The sequence below is a fragment of the Solea solea genome, chromosome 9 (genome assembly GCF_958295425.1).
Source record: "Solea solea chromosome 9, fSolSol10.1, whole genome shotgun sequence".
Taxonomy (NCBI): Eukaryota; Metazoa; Chordata; class Actinopteri; order Pleuronectiformes; family Soleidae; genus Solea; species Solea solea.
This window is the reverse complement of record NC_081142.1, coordinates 19,221,462-19,242,591: the sequence shown is the minus strand read 5'-3', so window position 1 is coordinate 19,242,591 and position 21,130 is coordinate 19,221,462. Positions and strand designations below refer to the sequence as shown.

Genomic DNA, 21,130 nt, shown 5'->3' with positions numbered 1-21,130 from the left:
AGGCCACGAGACACTGCAGAGCTGTGCACGACAACACAAGAGGCTTCCCTGCAGTGCAACGATTGAGCTTTGAAAAAAGGATAACTTCACCACAAAGATAGAGGGGAAGACTGTGCTGCTGTAGTCATCACTTGCTTCAGTTCTCCAACCACGATACAACACATTTGAAGACGGTCCCTTGTGCACAATAACTCCTCAGCAGTGTTGAGATTAAAAAGAAAAAAAAAAGTCCCCACATGCCTCGTGTCAGGGGAGAAGCCACAGTGCAGCACGACTACATCAAAGAGCAGCAAGTCGAACTTCCGCTGTGGCTACATTTGTTGTAGTCCAATTTGTGTTTCTCCTCCACGGGCAGCAGAGTAAGAGAGGGGAAACATTTCCTTGGAAACACAGATTGTTTATGTTGGGGTAAAATATAGAGCCCTGGAGATAAGCATCTACACCCAGAGATGAGGAAACCTGCGTCGCAGTGGCCTGAAACAAGCAGAGGGCTGTGCAGTATCATCAAGAAAATGCAGAGAGGGATGATGATGATGGCAAGAAAATGGTGAAACAGCAGAAACACAGCTGTTTATGGTTCGCGTAAAAGAACAGAAATTCCTTAAAAAAAAAAAAAAGAAAACTGGGTCTGGAGTTAATACTCCGTGTGCAGGAGATCAGTTTAGTGCATGTTGTCTAATTGTGTGGAATATCCAGTCCATCTTAGTGGTCCATCCTCCATGGTGAGCATCGTTCATCTGTTTCATGAAATAGTCCAAAGCCTCCTGCACATAGCGGAACAAACACAAGAGATTCGTAAGTTGAAGATAATAATGTGACATCGTAGTGTGACGGTCCCTGCTGCTGCTGCTGTCGGGAGGTGTGTGTCTGCTTGGCTCAGAGTTAATTGCAGCTAATTGTGGTAGCAGCCAGATCTGGGAAACCTGTGCCAGTGCTGATATTTAACTCCAACCTCTAAAGGCCTCACTCTCTCATTCCTGTTAGCTCCCTTTCCAAAGCCAGCACCTTTTTGCCTTTTGTTTGTCTTCAGGTTTTCAGCAACACTTGCATGACACCATATTCTCACACACAATTATTGATGATACATTTAGACACAAACTAATTTAATTGTCAGTTACTTGATCACACGGCTTTTTCCACGCTGTGGACCTGACCAAGTAGAGACATCTCGCTTTGTACCTATCTCTGCTGGGGAGTCCCATGTGCAGTGAACAACAGGAGATGGCCGGTAAACATCAGAGTGAAATGGCTCGGCCAAAAATATCAAAGATATGGGAGCATTTCAACAGAACCCACAGATCAACGTGATTTACGGTAATGATTAATTATGCGTTTCAAAAACTGATAACTAGTCGACAATCAAAATAGTCGTTAGTTGCAGCCCTAATGCATACTTACACTAAAGATCTCACTAAATAACCACATCTCATATTAATATATTGTTTAGATTACTGTTAAATAAATCCTTTATATTTATCTGTCACTTTTTTTTTGCCATAGCTTTTGGATCCCATTGAAAGATCCCAAAAAAATGAGGAACAGTTGACATACCTGCTCACTCTTCTCCAAGGCCAGAGTCTTTCTGATGTAGGCAATGTCGTCAAATGACTGCAGCTCAGGCATACCAGAGCCCAGCATCATGGAGAAGAGGTTGATGAAGAGGTTAGCATGCTGCCGGATGGCCAGGTAGGCTTTGTAACACATCTCCTGGAACCTGGAGGGACATGGATAAAAAAAAGCTTAGGTGGCTGCAGTGCAGGAAAGTCGATGTCATTAACGAGGAAAGTAAATTATGATCAGTTGGTCAGAAACAACCACCCAAATTAACGTAAGCACTTCTGTTTTACTTCCATACACATGCAATCTGAGGATTTGAGGGGCTATTTGAACAGTAGTTTTCACAAATTCTGTAAAACTGCCCTCAGGACGTCTTGCATGACAAGAAGGATTCCGGCACAGTTTCTTATGTAAGAGTTCTCAAAGAGCAAACTGAGGCTGAGCATCATTTGGACAAGCTGATTAAAACGTTGCCCAAGAGGAGACAAGCTTTGAGGTTGACCACGTACTGAGCCAAGAGACTGACTGACACTAGCTGTGTGTAAGAGATTTAAGAAGAAAGTTAAAGAAACAATGACGTGAGCAGCAGTACCGCTCAAACTCTTTGGTCTTTGTGCACTCCTGGGATCCCTTGCTGATGACGATGAGGAAGTCTTGCGTCAGGACAAAGGGCACTCGCTCTCTCTTGTATCCAAATTTCTTCTTCTTATGATCAAGGAAATGGCCAAAATCTATATGAAACAGCTAGACAAAGAAGGAAAGCATTAAATCAGAGTTCACTTACTCAGTCTTACTAATTTCTCTAAGTCAAATCTTTATTCAATCTTCTATTGTTAGCAGCATATCCTGTCCATAATGTAGTGGACACAAATATATCCTGAATAATGTGCAAAATAGTCTCCATGAAGCAGGCAAATAAACTTCTTAAATAATTGTAGTATCTGCAATATAAAAGCCTTAGGAAGCCACTCATACATTCAACTACCATAAACTATATTTTATGGTTACTTCTAAACTCTAAATTTTAGAATAATTAAAAAGAAAAACTGTCTGAATCTCCCAGAACAGATTATGGAGATGAATGGGCAACATTTACCCTACGAAGCATTATATTATATGTACATCACATCATGGAAATCAGATGTAATGTAAGGGCTAGTGTAAATTGTGAATGTTGTACAGCAAGTGTGGAAACAGTGTAAGCATATACAAGTTACCTGACCATCGTCTTTGACCATAATGTTGCTGTTGTGCCTGTCTCCTATCCCGAGGATAAATGTAGCTACGCAGTAGCCAGCACAGGACCTCGTAAACAGATCCACAGCCATGTCATACCTGCATGCACACACATGATAAACAGAATCTTTCATAAGGCTCTGCAGATGCTTTATGGTAAATGATGTTTCATAGCATCTAACGATGCAGAGAAGAAGAAGATGAGCTCACATCTCGCCCTTGTTTTTGTCCCTGAGCCACTGATGCAGAGTGTTTGAGTTGAACTGCAAAGCTCCCTTCAAGCCTCCTTTACACTGGATCTGCATGATAGTGTGGGAGCTCCGGACAACCTCAATGAGACCCACACAGTCTCCTAATGACAGACAGCCATAGGGAAGCATCCTAGAGACAGAGACACACACACACCAAACAGGGATTCTTAGCCCCATGCAAAGAGGGAAGACAAACAAATGGGCGAGAGAATACAGAAACTGAAGCAGGAAGGTACAAAAAGAGGGAGGGAGAAAGAGAAATATAGATTGAGATAATAGTACCGCAGGTCCAGTCCTTGATTCTGCCAAATATTCTCCATGATTTTGATAATCTGCAACGTCAGCATATCCTGCCGCAAGTCTACAACACAGACACACAGAAGGACGGCGGTTACAGTTAAAAACATTCTGAAATTCTGACAGAGTAGACAACTGGTATTGACAGCTATTGTTAAGATGGCCTGCAGTACGTGTGACTCAGGATTTAAAGCTGTTATTGCTGCTGCATCCCATTTTCAGCGTTATAGCACAAATCAGGGAGACTAGCTATTGCTGTACAAACACAGATAAAGCTCAGAGTCTGTGATAATGACACAATATAGTGGGACTGAGGGACATTGTATGTCCCTTCTAGGCATCTCAGCTCAGCTGATTCTCACGTAATTAAGGACCCAGGAGTGAGCGTTCAACATGTTGAAGCATGTTTTATAATTATGCTGCTCACATCTGGGAAAAAAATACCCACAGATCTCAGCTGAGTACTTTTGAATCTAAATGTAAAGCATTTTTTTTAACTGTTTTGTTTTTATTATTCTACTACTTCCATTTGCTTCCTTAGTTAATGTCCTCATTTCCAGTTTTATATTCTCGCACACTGCATTTATTTCATTGCATTCATTAATTAATTTCATTTCATTCATACAATAGAAATGCCAAAAAGATTAAATGCTTTCATATACATATATATATATAGTGTATATGTATATATATGTACACAGAAATTCCCCATGTTCCTCAGTGTGTAGATTAATTTGTGTGTTTACCATCTCCATTTTTGAAGATTATTTCATTGTTCTGAAAGAGGAGTTCGGACATGATGTCAGGATTCTCCCAGTTCAGCCACAGCGGCCTCTTTGCTGACGACATGATCCTGCATTCATCTAACCTGTGCACACATTTATTCAAGGTGTTAAACTATGTCAACCGACTTTTCACAACCATACTTGCACAAAAGTAATTCATACGCGATTGTGTCTAACCTCAGGTTTCCCAGTTGGTGCGCGGGGTTGAGAGGAGAAGTGAAGTTCTGCAACGCATCCATGTAGTCTGGTCTCTTCATCTGGTCCACAAGGAACCTCATCTGGACCTCCACAAGAGACACACACACAAGTCAAGGTTTATATATACAGGACATTTAAATCAACCCGAGTTCACTCAAGTGCTGTAAAAATTTAAAAAAGCTACCTTTACTTTGAGATGAAAAACTGAAAATCATACGATCCTGTGTGCATTTGTGTACACGTTCGAGCATGTGTGTGTCTGTGTTGCTGCCTCTATTACCTTCTGCGTCTCATCCTTCTTCTCCTGCTTAAGGATGTCAGTGAGGTTTATGAGCTTCTCCATGGCCTCTACCTGCCTGCTCAGGTGTTTGAGGTACATGCCACAAGCCCTGCAGTAAGCCTCTAACAGCAGCCCAAACCTCTGGCTCACTGTTTTATTGTGCATTTCTGACCTGTAGAGAAAAATGACCTTTCAACTTTGTGGAGAGAGGGGGGGGAAAGGAAGGTATGGCAAGCTGCACGAGGACTCACTTGAGATGCCAGAAGAAGAAATGTCCTATCCTTTGATTGGTTAGTGCCTTTTTGAGAAGGAATCGGGCCAGAGGATTGTCAAGATATTGCTCATATTTTAATACCTAAAACCACAAGAGAGAAAGTATATAAAGAGTGGCATTAAAGAACAAGAGACAATGCAGCAATGAGGCTCAGATTAATAATTTAACACCCTGTGACGACTCTGCATTATAATCTCTGTACATCCCACAACATACAGTACAACCAGGGCTGCACAATTAATCACAAAATAATCAAAATCACAAAAGTGCAATATCCAAATCTAAAGACACTGCGATAATTTGATAAAGACAACATTTTTTCAGAGCTGCAGAAATACACTGGCCCCAAATTCTTGAACAGGCTGAACAACAGTTCACAGAACTTTTCATATCTTTATGTTTCGCTTTTTATTCAATGCTTTCATGAAGCAGTTTGGTCAAATCAAACGCCCTCGACCGTAAGACCTACCTGTACAAGCTGAATCAGGTACTGAGACAGTTTGTCGTCAGTCAGGTATTTTTCAAGGCAGCGTACAGCAAAGTGTCTGACCATGGGGTCTGGATAGTTACAGTCTAACAGCTCCATGGCCTGCTCAGGACGGATGGATGGCCACTCCTTTAACAGGCAGTACATCTGGTAAAAAAAGAAAGAAGGAAAGAAAGAACGCAAACCAGAAAATACAATTATTATCCACATAATAAATCATGAAAATGACAATTAACCAGACACATTTTAACAACAAATGACAAATATTAAAAGAAACAAAAATAAATCTGATTATTTCCAGCTTAAAGTTATACTACACTACTTTAAAGCACCAATATGCAAAAATCATGTACGATTAAGGTAAAGTGTAAGGTAAGTATTTCCTGATTAATAAGGTCGTCATACATGGAGTAGATGGAATAAATCTAAGCTGTGTGAATATTTCTTAAAAGGGATAAAACATATCATACACTTGTGCCACATAGATTTTATTATGTCTTTTGTAACAAGATTGTAACAATTTATGCAGATAAAGAATGTAATAGTGCTTCCATATTTATTTTCATTTTATGGTTTTACCTGTGCTACTTCATCTCTGGAGTTCCATTTGACAGCAAGAAGGATCTTTGGAAGGATCTCAGGGATGTTCATACAGTAGTGCCTGGTAAAGAAAGAAATGAAAAAGCATCTCTGATTCAGTAAATCCTGAATACAAACGTTTTGGCTTTTTAAACAACACGTGTGTAGTCTGCTGTTTACCAACAAGAATAAGAGGAAACCAAGTTTCCATATGAACCTGATCTGTGAACTGTGAGCCATACCAGTGACTTTGTGCTGATCAATGTGTTGAAGAGACAGGAACCTGCGTTAATAATTATCATTAAATGCTGTGTTGTGGGTCATCTGAGGTTTGGTACCTTCATACTTCAAGTGAATGGCGTTTATATCAAGAGTTTATGGATCCGGATATTTTTTTTTTTAAGTAAATAAGTGCACTTGAATTCTGAGTTAAAAGAAGAAACCTTAAGTTTTGCGCCTCAGTTTACTTTAAGTTTACCATCTCTTTCTTTCGGCTTCTCTCTCTCTCTCAGGGTCACCACAGTGGATGATCTGCATATTTGATTTGGTCGAGATTTTTACACTGGATGCCCTTCCATGTGGCTGGCGTCTAGTTGGAGTGTCCGATTAAATGGGGATAAGTACCTCGCTCATCCTTCAAAATCTCCTCCTCATGTGCCGAAAACTTGACAGACTTAATACTAATACGAACATACAATACAGATACTGTATATGCTACGGCTACATAAATAAGTACTTGAAATACATACATAGTGTTTAAAGTATAGTATGGATACTGGGAGGTTACCTGTGTCTCCAGAGGAAGTCTTTCTCCTGCTCAGTGATTTCAGACAGAGGGTCTCTGTTACTCAGCTGCCTCAGCTGCTCAGTGTCGCTCTCTGTCAGTGCGTGATCTCTGGCTACACGATTGCTCTGAAAGAACAGGGAGAAATTCTTTTCAAAATACCATTTTACCTTACCAACATTATGATGAGATCAACAATCAATTAAAATGTTGTTTTAATAACCTAATGAGTCATATTACCAACAATTAGACATTCTTCTTTTTAATTTTAACACCCCCACAAAATAAAAGAAAAGCACAGGTCCAAAGCCTCTGTTCCGTTCATGGAAGTCATAACAGTGTGACAGTGAACCAGTGAACCAGTGAACCATGCACCGTGAAACTGTGAAGGCTAAATGGAACTCAGCCTTCATTAATTTGATTAGCTACAGCTGTTATTTTCCTGCTGTGATGTGTCAAAATGGCTGCCGTTCTTAAAATGCCAAGACAAGTGGAGGGAATTGAGGAGAATATGAGGAATAAAATGTATTACATGTTTTATTAAACAAAGAAAATAATGTATTTACTTTCACCACACAATTTCCTGCTCACATATCATAACTTCAGTGGAATCTCCTTTATTTCTTTATTATGTGTGAAACAGGAACTTCACTTTGCTTTCTAAGCCACTATTTATTGAAGGCAGTGAGTGGGATATTACCTGTCCAGAGAGGTTGAAGCTGAATCCCAGTTCTCTCGAGATGGTCCAGTTTGCATGATCTTCTACTGCATTCATATCCGGGTATTTGACTGGGCTGCTGAAGTGGTCAAACTCCAGCTCCAGACATGGAGTTTCCTGGACGACAGATTAACACTATTATTAAGCTGTGTAAAATAACAGTTTGACTGTGAAATACAAAAATATTACTTTACTGAAAACTGTACTTTACTATATTTTTTTACCTTGTTGGGGTTGGATCCAGTGACTCCTATGGGGTTGAGAAGGTCTTCAAGGCCATGAGGGACGGGCCAGAGGTTCAGAGCCATCTTGTTGGCCACTAGAGTGTGAGTGTAGTCAAACAAGTTGATATTTCCCCACGCTAATGGACAGTGCTCCTAAATGGAGAAAGAGACCATCAGATTATTATTAGTGTAATTACTTTCAGTGTGAGAATCTCATGGGAAATGAAAAAGACAAAAGGGCACCAATTTATCTCTTCATCTCTGTGAAGAATAAGGGATGCCTCATGATATGATACAACGCACTGAGACAGCAGCTATTGCTTCTTAAAAAAACATAAAAAGAACTTCAGTGAACAGAACACATAAACAACACATTCGCAGCTCAACATTTATAGTTTAGTCTCAAGTCTGCTCTGTCTGTAATGAGACTCATTCATCCCCCTTTTATACTGGTGAGAAACACACTTTCTATAAATGTGAGTAAGTGACCTTAATAAAACTGTGAATGAACTGCTCAATCTGCTGAAACTCTGTTGGTTGGGGACTTTATTTTTATTATTCCAATATAGTTTGTGTTTAGGGCCGATTATCTCCTTCATAAATCAATTGTTGTTTGGTCCTAAAAATGTCAGAAAATGTTGAAAAACAGTGATCTGTGTACCTCAAACCTCGAAATGATGATGTTTTGTCCACAAACCAAAATTAATTTTGTCTTTGTTATGGGAAGCAAAGAAACCAGAAAATATTCACATTTTAGAGACTGAAAAACCAAAAAGCTTGTTTTAAAACAAAAGACACCAACTAACAATTATCAAAAGAGTTGGCAATGCTTTTATTTGATTCGGACAAAGCAGACTTTTACTCAGCTGAACACTGAACCCTGGACTTTTTCTCCAAATATTCTTACATTAAAAAACAAGGTACAGACGAATAATGATGTTGTGCAGATTCATGTTAATATTTCTTAATGCAATGGCCTTAACAGTTCTAGTAAAACTAAAATGTAAGCCTTTTACAAAGGCTGTGGAAGTTTAAGATAAGATCTTGATCTTCAGAATGAGTCCTCACTGAGGGGCAGCCAAGGTGACAAAGAGTAGCATATCAAAGTAGACAGAGTTACACACAGACACCCCGTTAAAATACACCTATTTATAGTAAATGCTGGAACAAAAGGCTATTGTAGAGGGGTGTTTATCTTTAATTCAGGTGGGGCATGAAAGAGCATCTGCTAACCTGACCTCAACGGATCATGGCACCACAGGAGACAAGACTTTGCCCAGGTGTCTGTTACAATATCTATGTCTGGGATCCATTGATACACTCCTGTCCCGACATCACACAAACACGTGTGGTTGTCTGTCACAGGATCTACATCAAATACACCAAACACTGACACACTCCAGTAGTTTTACACTTCATGCTCTGTAAAACAGCTCTGCTCTGCCATGTCAACAGTTCCTGTCATTGTCTGATTTAAGTAAGTAAGTGTGTTTTATGGCCTGTCTCACCTACACAGTTAAAACAAACGATTGCAAGGAGTTAACAATAAAGTAAGCTTTATATTTAACAAATTAATTGTTTGCTAACTTGTCAGCAACAGTGTTGATTTGGCATTTTCCTCAGTAATGTCTTTGTATGCAGTAAAAACACATATTAGAATTAGCTTTTTCAAAAATATCCCCTTAAAGTGGCTCGCACAGGCCTAACACATTTTATCATGAATGGAATGGAAAAGTGCCGTGTGCAGATTTTGTTTCTGGTGATGTTATATGCCAACGCAGCACCCACGGCTGATTAGTAATTAAACAGAGCCAAATCTGATACCACAGCTTCCATTCATCCTGGACACATATACACTCAGACAGACGGAAACACAGAGTTGGGTAAGTTCATGTGCCAAGACCAGTTCATGCTTACACACACTCAGCACCTATACATATACTACAGCTCCTTCCAAGATGGGTTAGCATGACATTGTTTTGACACATGAAGGTCATTTGGTATGTGCTATACTTAGGCTGTGACAACTGTAGTACCGTGTTTATGTTGAGCAACATACATGCTTACTGCTCTTATACTGAAAAGACCAGGAGTCATTTTCATACGGCTCATGTGAGATTATATTTGATTTGAAAAACTCTTAAAATATGCCATTTATACTAATAAGAGACATAAATAATCTGTTTTACGATTGCCTTTTTTATATAAGATCTGTCAGAAAAAATGTAGGAGAATCTTTTTTTGCAATTTTGCAATTGTTCTGTAACTGTTTACTTCTAGTCAGCTATGAAAAGAAGTTGCTTTCTCCTCAAAGGCCATTTTCATTGCAGACATTTTAGCAGGAAAAGCACAGGTGCTACTGATCACATTAACAATGGCTCTGTACAGTTCAGGAAGTCAAGACTGTGTGACAGTGAACCAGCATGCACCCTGAAACAGAGAAAGCTAAATAGAACTCAGCCATCATCAATTTGATTATTTACACCTGTGATTTTTTTTGTGAAGCTGTTTCCTACCTCCTTCGCTCCCTTTCTGCCCTTGACCGAGCAAATGGATAAGCAGAGTCGAGCTGCACGAGGGATGTCTGGGATGTACATGTCATAGGTGAGCCACTCATTCCACCTGCAAAGTAAAAAATTAAGGATATACAAAAGGAAATTAACAAAACTTTTTTTTTTCTTTTTGGATTAATCTTTATCAAAAAATATTTATTTATACAGAGAGTGACAAAAGAAACCACAGATATATCAGCAGCTGTGTCAGATTCTGTATGTGTGTGTAGACAGTATTACTGTTAATTGATGGCAAACACTTGGGCGTAACAGTAATTTAATACAGCAGTTTAGTGTTACCAGGCAGCACTAAACTTTTAACTTACCCTCATGCCTTAGACTGCAAGAAATTAGTTGTGTAGATTGTCTAAATGAGTTTTTAAGTGAAAGTGAAATAAATAGTATTAATTTCCATTATATGGAACATATTTGATTTAGAGGATTTAACAAAAAAATATTTTCCGTACAATTTCATCACTCTCTCTCTCTCTCTCTGTTTCTATGTTTTAGCATTTTGCAACTATGTGTTTTCTCCAGAGCTCCTGCCTTTAAGGGCTGCAGTAGAGGGGTAACGCATGTTTTCCTCAAGAGCAATGATTTACCTGGGATTAGAGCAGGGTACTCTCTGAGTGTTCACATTGTCACACATTTGTTCTCCTCCATGGTAAATGCCTGTCCTCACGTATATCTATCAGCAGAGAGTAGACCAGAGAGATCATCAAAACAGAGAAATTATGACAATGGAAAATTACAATAACACATATGAGCTTTCATGACTACTTTCTCTTGGTAAAAGTCACTTGTTTACATGAGATTTGGACAATAACTTTGTTTCCACAGGATGTGAGGGAGCTGGAGGGTGGGGATAAGTGTTTTGTATAAATAAATCAGTGGTTGGTTAATGTGACATTAATGCAGACAGTGGTATATTCACTGTAAGCACTGGACGTCCCCCACCTTGTCAATGTCCCGTATATTAACGTTGACATAAGTGGCACACAGGATTCGTATTCGCAGAGTTCCGTTGATGGTCCACAGCGACTTGGACGCTGCCTCTCCGTTCATGTAAGACGTTGCCGTGGAGATGCGTCGAGAATATGACGGCATGACAAAGTTATCTGTAGGCAACTGAGTGTAAAGGCTGTCCTTGGCCATTAGCATCAGGTTAGGCATCCTCGTCAGCATGATGCAACTGCGGATATACTAGAGGGAGAGACGGAGAGACAGAATGACACAGAGGAGGACCGTTACAAGGAAAGTCCACACAACGCTGAAGTTACACCAAGTGTAAGTTTAGCCAGTGATGTTAGCTGGTCATTTTCCAGCAGCTATAGGTAGAGGAAACGGAGGAGACAGCCCGTGGCCAAGAAGAAGGGAATTGTGCTTATAACCAGTGGGTTGCCAATTTGAATCCTGGGATTCTAAGGCCGTAGTCCGACTAAGACACGCAGAGGAGAAAATCAATTTATAGGCCATGTACGTCTGGTGCTGTATCTCTCTATAAGCTAGTGAATATTGAATCAGTTTCCTGTTGACCTTTACATCACAGAAAAACAAACAGCAAACAGTGAGATGGATCGTGCAGTGGTCCTTCATACCTGCTGTGCATGTCTCTTCGTCAGCCCAAAACTGGGTCTTCTCTGCAGCTTTCACTCTTGCCGACGCTACTGTGTCGTTTGTTCTTTTCAGTACAGTACCACAGTTTATATGTCATCTCCTTCTACTTCAAGGTCAAAGAAATTTTGGTGCATGCGCAGAAGTCTGACTCCAGTCCGACTAAGCACATACATGTACATGCAGGAGTAATCGGACTATGGATCGCATTATTTAGGTATGTTAGTCCGACTAAGACTGGCTCGATTTTAGTCAGACTGACGTGGTGACATGGCATTAAGAAAACCAAATTATTGTCTTGCATGTACATGCACTGACTGTGTGTCTTTGATTCACCCATGGCTCAGAGAATGAGCTCACAACAATGCGCACAGGAAAATGTTTTTGGGGTAGAGTCCTGTTGTCCACAGAACATACAGTAATGGCTTTCTTACTACATGTTGAGAACTCAGAATACCCCACCAGCTATACCCAATAATCCATTTAACTAGGTCAGAATATTGGAGTTGCACTTTCCTGTTGACTCAGTATGAGCCAATAAATGTCTTAGTTGTCAACCTGACCTTTAGACACAATCTGATCAGCTCAGACACCTTTTTTTCAAGTGTTGCTCTACATACTTATTGCATACTATTGGCATTACTATATTTCTTACCTTATACTGACTGATTGGGAACTTCTCCAGCAGGTACTCATCACAGCCACAGACTTTGAGGATGTATTTACCCTGGTACTCCTGGACACACATCTTCAGCTGCTCTGGAGACAACAGCATGCTGCGTGTCTTCTTACGAATAGCCTCTGCAATCACCTTCAGGGCACATTAATGAAAAGGATGGTGAGGCATAACCGAAGTTATTAAGGAGATATGTTCATAGATATACTGAAAGAGCTCCTCTTTCATTTCCTCAGTACGGCTTTCATGACTTTTAATCTCTCATTCAGCCCACCTGTTCAGGCACACAGTCGTGGTTGATCTTCAGTGTATACTTTTGTTTGTCATTGTTGGGCGAAACAATCACCCATATCACGACAATAATCTGACCTATAAAAAGAGAGACACAAAAAACAAATTGACAATTGATCAATAAACCAAATAAGTTGACTTCAGCACCAACCAAGAAACCAAATAACCTACCTTTTACGATCAGGAAGACTGTGGCTATTGTTTTGAGCATTTTGGTTTCTTCTAACCGTTGTTTTTAAACAAAAGCATCACACTAGCAGCCTTTACATTAATTGATTGATTGAAGAGCTGCTATTACTACAGCACTCATTCATTGGAAAGCCTCACTTTTCATGATTAAATATTGATGGGAGGCTAAAATGGTCACTTCTTGCCCCCCATTGTCCTCTTTTTGTCTTTTTGGTTTTTAAGATGCTTATTTTGCAAATACAAGGATTTATCCTCAACATTAGTCACAGTCTTAAAATCCAAAAGGAAAAAACTATACATCTCAGGAGTAAAATTCTTTTCAAACACCCTGTGAAATTGGATTGTGCAAATAAAAAGACCAAAGCTTTATCCTACCTTTGTCTAGTTTGCTATAGATGTGTTTGGGAAGTTCCTGTGTGGATTCTACATTGGGTGGGTAAACATACAGTGCTCTGCTGTGTGGCCCGCTGGCGTCTCTGAGCTCCACAGAGTCCTTACAGACATTCAGGATGTTTCTCCTGAAGTCCTGAACCTCGGGATCCTTCACAAGGTCAAACTCACACACAGGCATCCCAATGGCAAAACCTGACGGAGCAGAAACCACAGTCAGTGGGTGTTTTTTTGGTCTTTACATGAATTTACAGATGATGATAAGTAAGGGTTTTCCCCTATATCTAAAGTATTTTCCTAGAATACACAGATATATCAGCAGTTTCAGAACATTTGTAAAATAACAGTTCAGGTAGGCGTTTTCATTCCAAACCTAACATAAAAAAAAACCTATGTAACTAACCCCCGAAGATTGAGAAACAAACTGACACTACAACAGAACCAATGCTATCAGATGGGAAGAATACCTCACCTATCTCTCTGTTGAGGATCTTCTCTTCCCTGTTGCCAACTGGCTCAATGACCTTGAGGAAGGGCTGGAAGAGGCGAAGATCACAGAGCCTCCGAGTTTCATCATAGAACTCCTCCCGCTCTGCTTCCTGCAAGCAAGGGGAAAAAAATAACACTTTCTATTTATTTATTTATTTGTATTCATGAAAAGGTGAAGTGAGATTTCCAGCAGATACAGAACACATGTTTTAGAAAAGGGGAAAACATGGTGTTTACTAAAGCTAATATTTGTTCAGTTTTGTACAACAATCACAACAAAGAAAATGTAATATATTGCAAATACAGCATCTGATTTCATCTTATTTTTATTATTATATTGAATCGAAACCACTGTCTGGGGGTTGTTCCAACAGAATTTTAATAATGGATTTTCATCATTTTTTCTCATTGAGATGCACAGCGTTCAATAAGTGCTTATCAAATAAAGAGTTCTTACCTGCGTAACACTGACAAATATGTAGGACGTCTCCTCCTGCAGAAGGTGATGGAGCGGATATTTCCTGGCCTCTTTGAATAGCTCATGTTTTATGGTGATGAGCGTGGCTTCACGGAGACACTCCAGGGTCAGAATCATGCCGTTGGGCAAAAGACAATCCACCAGAATCCTGCAGACACACCCACTACTGTTATACATTTCTTAATTATGTTTATTTTAAACGTATCTCTCTTTTTATCCTGTTATTCTTATATATCTTCCTTATTTAATTACGATTCATAAACATTTTTCTATTTCATGCACTTGCTACATCTAATTCCTCTATTTCAAAGCATTTATTGTATGAAAGGTACTATTTAGATAGGAATTAACCAATAACTGAATGATACATTACTTTAAATAAACAGATTGGTTAATTCAAGAGATTTTTGTTATTGGCAATAATGTGAAATCTACTTTTTAAGTGCATGTCTTCACATTAACAGTACCACAGTAAACATAGGTAGAATCCAGTGTACCATACCTGGGTGGCATCAAGTGGATGCCCCATAGCTCCCCAGAGGACGGCCTGGGAGGCATCTTCCTCCGTCTCCCAGCTCAGTCGCACAGTTCAGCTCCAGAGCACAACCTGAAAATAAACACCACCATAAAAGTGACGACAGAACCTGAAACACAGTCTAAAAAAAGTCCCAAATTCACCAAAGAATTTATGTATGTGTATGTTTATTAAATAGTTCTGTTCAGACTAAAAATGTTTGTAATTTAGTCAAATAAGCAACATTTTGTCCTAATAGTTGCACACTACTCAACACGTGCAGTGTTTTGTTACTGTTCATATGTCAATATCAGACGTCTTGCATCTTATATGTAAAATGGATTATTGTAAACTCCTGCATGGATATATGCAAATATGTGCATGCAGTCCCAAGTTCCCCTCTGCTGTGTGCTGTGCAGGGTGAACTCTGTAATGGTGTTCCGTTTTGTTTTTAATGACAACAAAGCTCTCCAACTAAATCTTCTTTTGTCCCCTAGAGAGTTTAACATTATAACCTTTTACATGAACGACTAAAAAAGAAACAGTTTCCTTGTGGCTGATGGTTCAACCGCAGCAGATCTGGTCTAAAATAATTAAATGGAAAGAGGAACTACATTATGGAAACTTTTTTTGTGTGTTGGGAAGTCCTATTATCTCCTATATTTAAAGCTTAACATCATTTGATTCACAGTCCCTTAGTTAACAAGTCAAACCTAAATACGGAATAGTAATAATTTGCTTTCCTAACTCATGTACTATTATATGTTGCATAATATTGAGAGAAAGCCTGGTTAACAGACACAGGAGTAGATGCTTTCAGTCAGTACTTAACCTGACATTAATGCAAGACAAAAGAACTCACTGCCCTTTTGGTAATTCAACTAGAGCAGAGGTGTCAAACAGGCGGCCCGCAGGCCACATACGGTCCACCAATTACTGTAATATCATGTTACAATAAAAAATAAGGTACTCTCCCTTTAAACATGTGACCAAAACACAGCTGCCACTGAGGTGATAGAACATTAAATTATATTGTTAAGTGTCTTAATTATAGTTGTCCATGTTTATTATTTTCATTTTACATTTATTTCTCTGTTTTTTGATATTAATGGTTTTATTTTTTATTATAAAGTATACATCATTCCATATAAAAGCAAACACTTTTACTTTGAAATTCTGTAAAAACCCTCATGAATGTCTTAATTGTGATATCCTGATGGAATATTGTGTTGTAACTTTAAGCTCAGGTTTCTCACCCACAACTGAATAGTTGTTTTTTTCTGTAGATCGGCCCCCGTTCGACCAGACTAGACGCTAATTGGCCCGCCAAGTCATTTGGTTTTGACACCCCTGCTCAAGAGAGATCAGTTGCAGCAGAGGACCTTCATCTCAAGCCTATCCTCTCTCTCTTCTGTGTATTAGGAATGCTACAGAACATCTTCTCACTTTTGAAAACCACAGTGCCTTAAATTAACTTGGATTTAAAATACTGGGCATTTAGCCCCAGTTACAAATCCTCTGCTCACTGCACATGTCTTTGAGGGTTTTTGTTTTTTTAGCTATCCAAAGTGAATTAAAGTGGAGCAGAGCAGCAATTCATTGCAGTTACTGACTAAGGAAGGACAGGTTAGATATTACTCAATGGCCCATTCAGAAAAAAACTCACTGTGTCCTCCCAAAAGGAATAAAAAGGTAAAATGTGTTTGAGGAACATCTTTACCAAAGGTCTATTCGAACACTTGTCTAGTCAAGTGTTCACCTGGTATCACTAAACATTTCCGGTATCACCATGGTCATTTGAACACTGTCATGTATGACCCATTCAGAGTGATCTTGATACTTAAGCACAATTGAACTTTTAGTTAGGTTGACATTCATATTCAGTAATGCACAACACGTTGCCAGAAAGGACCAACATCACTTTTCCACCTAATGTCAAAGGGCAGATTACATGACTACCAGCTGTGGTTGTAATTTAACCAATCAAGATTAGTCCTGGCATTCAACTTGTTGTCCTTACTTACCAAGAATCTTTGCTCTCTGAAGACATGGAAACAGACATTCAAGCCTGACTGCACAGGTCACACCACTGACGCACAAACAATAAATACAGTGAGTCAACCCGCAGAATGTGACAAGATGACTGGGAAAATACATGTTTGCGTGTGGTGTCAGGAAATTACAACATGGTGCTTTAATTTATGCTTTCGACGGCTGATAACCACAAACACTACTCACAGATCCAGCCGGAATGAGAAGAGAAACAAGAATTGCTTCATTAAGCCATCCCTCATTCATCCAGGATTCACTTGAACAGCTTAGTGCTTGCAATTGTGGCAGCTACTCTATCTGGTAACATTAGCTGTAAACATTACAGTATAAGTGCAGTATAGACATTTTGAGCCAAAATCAATCAGAAAATACTAGGGATGAGCATTTCAACCAAACACTGCCGATGTGGGGAGTGGGGGCATCGCGGCATGTTTTAATGTGAACATTGCTTTGACCTGTCTGAGCAGTCAGAGAGGAAATCCTCCTACTGACACATTTAAAAATGTAAACTCACTGCTACATCCTGTAGCACTCAGACCTAGACTCAACACAAAGCCTCACTACACCACACGATCAGGAGGTACAAAAACAACACAGAGCTGCAGGCATAAATACTTTCTATGCGTTTCCTTCCTTCAGCTTATCCTCATGATGCGATATTTCTTGAGTCTTTTTTTGCCAAGGCACTGCTGCAGACAACAGCACAGCTCCTCTATTGACAACAAAGCAAAATCAAATTAAACAACAATAACTTAGCTTGAACTAAAGAACACCTACCTCAGGGTGGATTCCCTCATCGAATCAGTTAAGCCGCAGCTTACATCAATGTCTACCCGGCTCACATATTTATATGCAGTATATTTATAAACACAATTTTAAAAAAAGCCAAGACACTCACAGGTTTGTTCCAAAGAAACAACTAAGTTCACAAAAACCACACATTTTACAACGCAGACACACATAATAATAATTATATTACATTGAACTGAGTCCAAAAAACGTGTTCTGTCAAGGTCACAGTGACCTTGACATTTCACCATCTGTATCTAATCAGCTCATGGTTGAATTCCAAGTCAGTGATTGTGCCAAATGTGGCATAAGCAGACACACGACAATAAATATATGAGATATACTGTAGCTGTCGCATGAACATAAAAGCCCATCACTGATTATACTCACTAAGTACTAAAAAATTCGTACATAGCAAAGGGATATATTAGTGGCCACGGAGGTCGATACCTTTAATGCTCTAATCAATCCATTAAGAGCACTTTGCGTTAAGATAATTGGATCACTTAACTATAATGCAGCCTTCTGACCAGTACAGAACAACACCTCAGTTAGACCCCACATACCATCTCATTTAATAATCCCTGTATCAGTCTCACATCCCCCAGTAATATAAGCACACAAAAACAGTGCCCACTTAGAACACAAGGCACCAATCTTTGGTAATGTTTTTGGGGAACATCCTGAACAGGCGAGTTTTACCAGTTTCCAAAACTCGTGACTTGACATCTCAGATTTTTCTCAACAATTTAAATAGACCTGTCACCGTGATCACAGACGTTTATTTCCCCAGTTGCCAATGTAAACAAACCACTTTGGGCTTTCTAGAAGGTGCAGAGAGTGAAAAAGTCAATGCAGCAGAATCACAATAAAACAGAAAATTGCCACAGAAATAGCGCAAGTTACTGACACTGCTGTTACACAGCAGGATACTGAGATGCAGTACAACACACTGTTGTTAAAATGATTTTTGATTCAACATGGCAAACACTCAAACAAAGAAATGGCATGAATGCAGTCAAGTTATCAGACTAGGAGTGGCTGGGGATCCCCCAGAGGGAACCCCGATGAGCTGCAGGAAGCAGCCGAGGAAAAAAAACAATGCCTGACTGGCCCGCTCTGCTCGCCCTGTTGCCAAAACAATACTGACCAGGATAAGTATCCAGTTGCTGAAGGGTTTCGGGGACCAAATTAAATGCTAGTGAAAGGATCATAGGGACAGTAACACCCTGTGAAATTCTGACATCAAACCTGCTGATGGAAAGATGTCCGCCAGAGTTATAATGGAAATTATACTTAATGGGAAAAGAAAACAGGAAACCTATTTTACGAAGGAAGGTAGTTTTGAAAACGTACAGAAACAAGCCAACACAGAAAACCCAGAGTTGGAACAAACCACCCATTGAGTCGTTCTGAGATCTGTGACCCTGATCAGGATGCAGCTAAGCACTTTAGGACAAAAGAGGAAGCTTCCTCACAACACAGGATGTGGAGAGTGGGAAAACATGGGCCGAGACACAAGCTTGCTTTGAATACTGAATCACAACTGCACAATAAATTGTAGGGTCAGGTTGGGGTTGTGTCATCTCTGGGTATTTTCGAATGATTGTGAGTTGTTTGAAGCTGATCTGTTGTCTCACAGTTGATGAACTCTCTGCTCTCACCCCTGTGCAAAGGCTTGGTCTGATCACTGCAAGGTGTGGTATGGAGTGAAGCCTACATAGGAAATGTTTTGCATTCTGTTATGCCTATAGTCAATGTGATCTAGCAGAAAGCCTAAGGGCTAAACCGCCATTGAGAATTAAACGTAAAATGCATATGGACACTTGACAGTTTCCCATGATCAGTACCTCACTGAGAGGCATGGTTTGTGTTTACTACCTCCATCAAGGAGGTTGTGTTTCTGTAATCATGAAATAGAACCCATGTAGGTTTTTGTTACTGGGAAGTCAAAATGATCCAAATCTATTTGGGACCTTTGGGTGCTTTTTTTTGTTACAGTTTGTCAAGATCAACTCTGTCATGATGCATCACATGGTGACTGATGGGACAATTATAGCTCACCATGATAAAAAAGCGCTTTAAGTTAAGTTAAAATAAGTTAATCGTGGTGATTTTCTTTAATTGTGATATTCGTTAACGGAGATAAACATTAATAGTTATTGTGAGTGACTTGAAAAGTCTAACTCACCAACATACAGTCCTTGTGATATATTTTTTTTAATGTGCCAGAAAGAGTCATCTTTCTTCATGACTTATTATGAATGTATTAAATTCCTTACTTTTCACTTATAAAAAAACATATTGTTTTTGTCGTTCACACAGTGAATCGTGATTATTTTGGTCAGAATAATCATGGAAGGAAATTTCTAAACATGGCATGATAGTGTGGTAATAATAAATACATGTGTGATTAAGGATCTTATTTCAACTTCCTTCTTTTTTTTACCTTAACAGGTGTCAGCGACAAAATAAAAGTCAATATTTGACATTAAGTGTCTTTGCTGGTCTGTCATAAATAAGAGAACATATGGATTCAGATGATGGGAGTTAGACATACAGCACATACCTCAGGAAGAAATCCTCTTACTCCGATGATGGGACATGTCCACCCTTTATTCTTCAGTCCGTCTTCAGTGTCACTGAACTATGTGTTGAGAGAAAAGGAGATAAAGACACATACTGACAGCAGACTGTGTGCAGTGAGAGTGATTCACACTGGCTAACAGTGGGTTTAGCTCACGGTGAGTGTTCGGGATGACAGCTACACAACACTGGGTGTCTCCACGCAATGACACGCACACACGAATACACACGCGAATGTGAAAATAACAAAACAACCATATTGTTCTTTGTTATCACAAACACCCTCTTTCACTCATGCCCACCGGTTTGTGAACGATTAACGCTAGCTATTTCTGTTTTTCGCCAGCTAATAGCCAACGCTGAGGCTGCCATCCCCTCCTTATTGTTGGTAAATACATTAATACCAACATTAAACACATTTGCCCACTAAAATTAACACATATGACCAGTGTTACGCGGTGACCTACCCCTTTTTAGGTGTCGTCAAGGCAGCGACGTGTTAGGGGATGGACGGGCTCTTCCTGGCTAAAGCCAGTTAGCTAGCCTCCCGACCCGTCCAGCTCCCAGCGGCCGGGTTTGTGGCTCCCGGCGCCGGGCGGAGCAGGCAGTTATCAGTCGCGCCTCAGCCTGTGTGACGGATGCCCGTGATACAGCAGCAGCAGAAGCCGTTATTTATTATTCCACGGCGGCAACAAACACTCCACAATGGTCGTGGGTTTGTGCTGTCCGGAAAAATAAGAGCATTTCCAGTGGAGAAAAAAAGCTCGACATAAGGGTGTTAATGAGCTGCTGTTGGTGCTGGAGCAGACAAGTTGTTCTTCTGCTGCTGCTGCGACAATG

At 39.8% G+C, this 21,130-nt stretch overlaps 1 protein-coding gene across 2 annotated transcripts; it reads right to left on the bottom strand.

The window, feature by feature from the left end:
• Positions 1-630: 630 nt before the first annotated feature.
• On the bottom strand, positions 631-21,127 carry pik3ca (phosphatidylinositol-4,5-bisphosphate 3-kinase, catalytic subunit alpha). Of its 2 annotated transcripts, none has more exons than XM_058639413.1 (26): positions 20,758-21,127; positions 20,274-20,351; positions 14,852-14,956; positions 14,329-14,497; positions 13,855-13,981; positions 13,368-13,577; positions 12,787-12,881; positions 12,492-12,647; positions 11,180-11,425; positions 10,825-10,910; positions 10,187-10,292; positions 7,671-7,823; positions 7,429-7,563; positions 6,732-6,856; positions 5,945-6,026; positions 5,348-5,512; positions 4,856-4,959; positions 4,605-4,776; positions 4,304-4,410; positions 4,088-4,209; positions 3,327-3,405; positions 3,004-3,174; positions 2,775-2,892; positions 2,150-2,301; positions 1,552-1,714; positions 631-764 (listed from the first exon to the last, which is right to left on the bottom strand). In XM_058639413.1, the coding sequence occupies exons 3-26, from the start codon at positions 14,905-14,907 to the stop codon at positions 657-659; spliced, it is 3,207 nt and encodes a 1,068-aa protein (XP_058495396.1). In that variant the 5' UTR covers positions 14,908-14,956; positions 20,274-20,351; positions 20,758-21,127; the 3' UTR covers positions 631-656. The 2 variants fall into 2 exon arrangements, with proteins under 2 accessions (XP_058495396.1, XP_058495397.1); XM_058639414.1 differs by having other exon boundaries at positions 4,304-4,404.
• Positions 21,128-21,130: the final 3 nt, after the last annotated feature.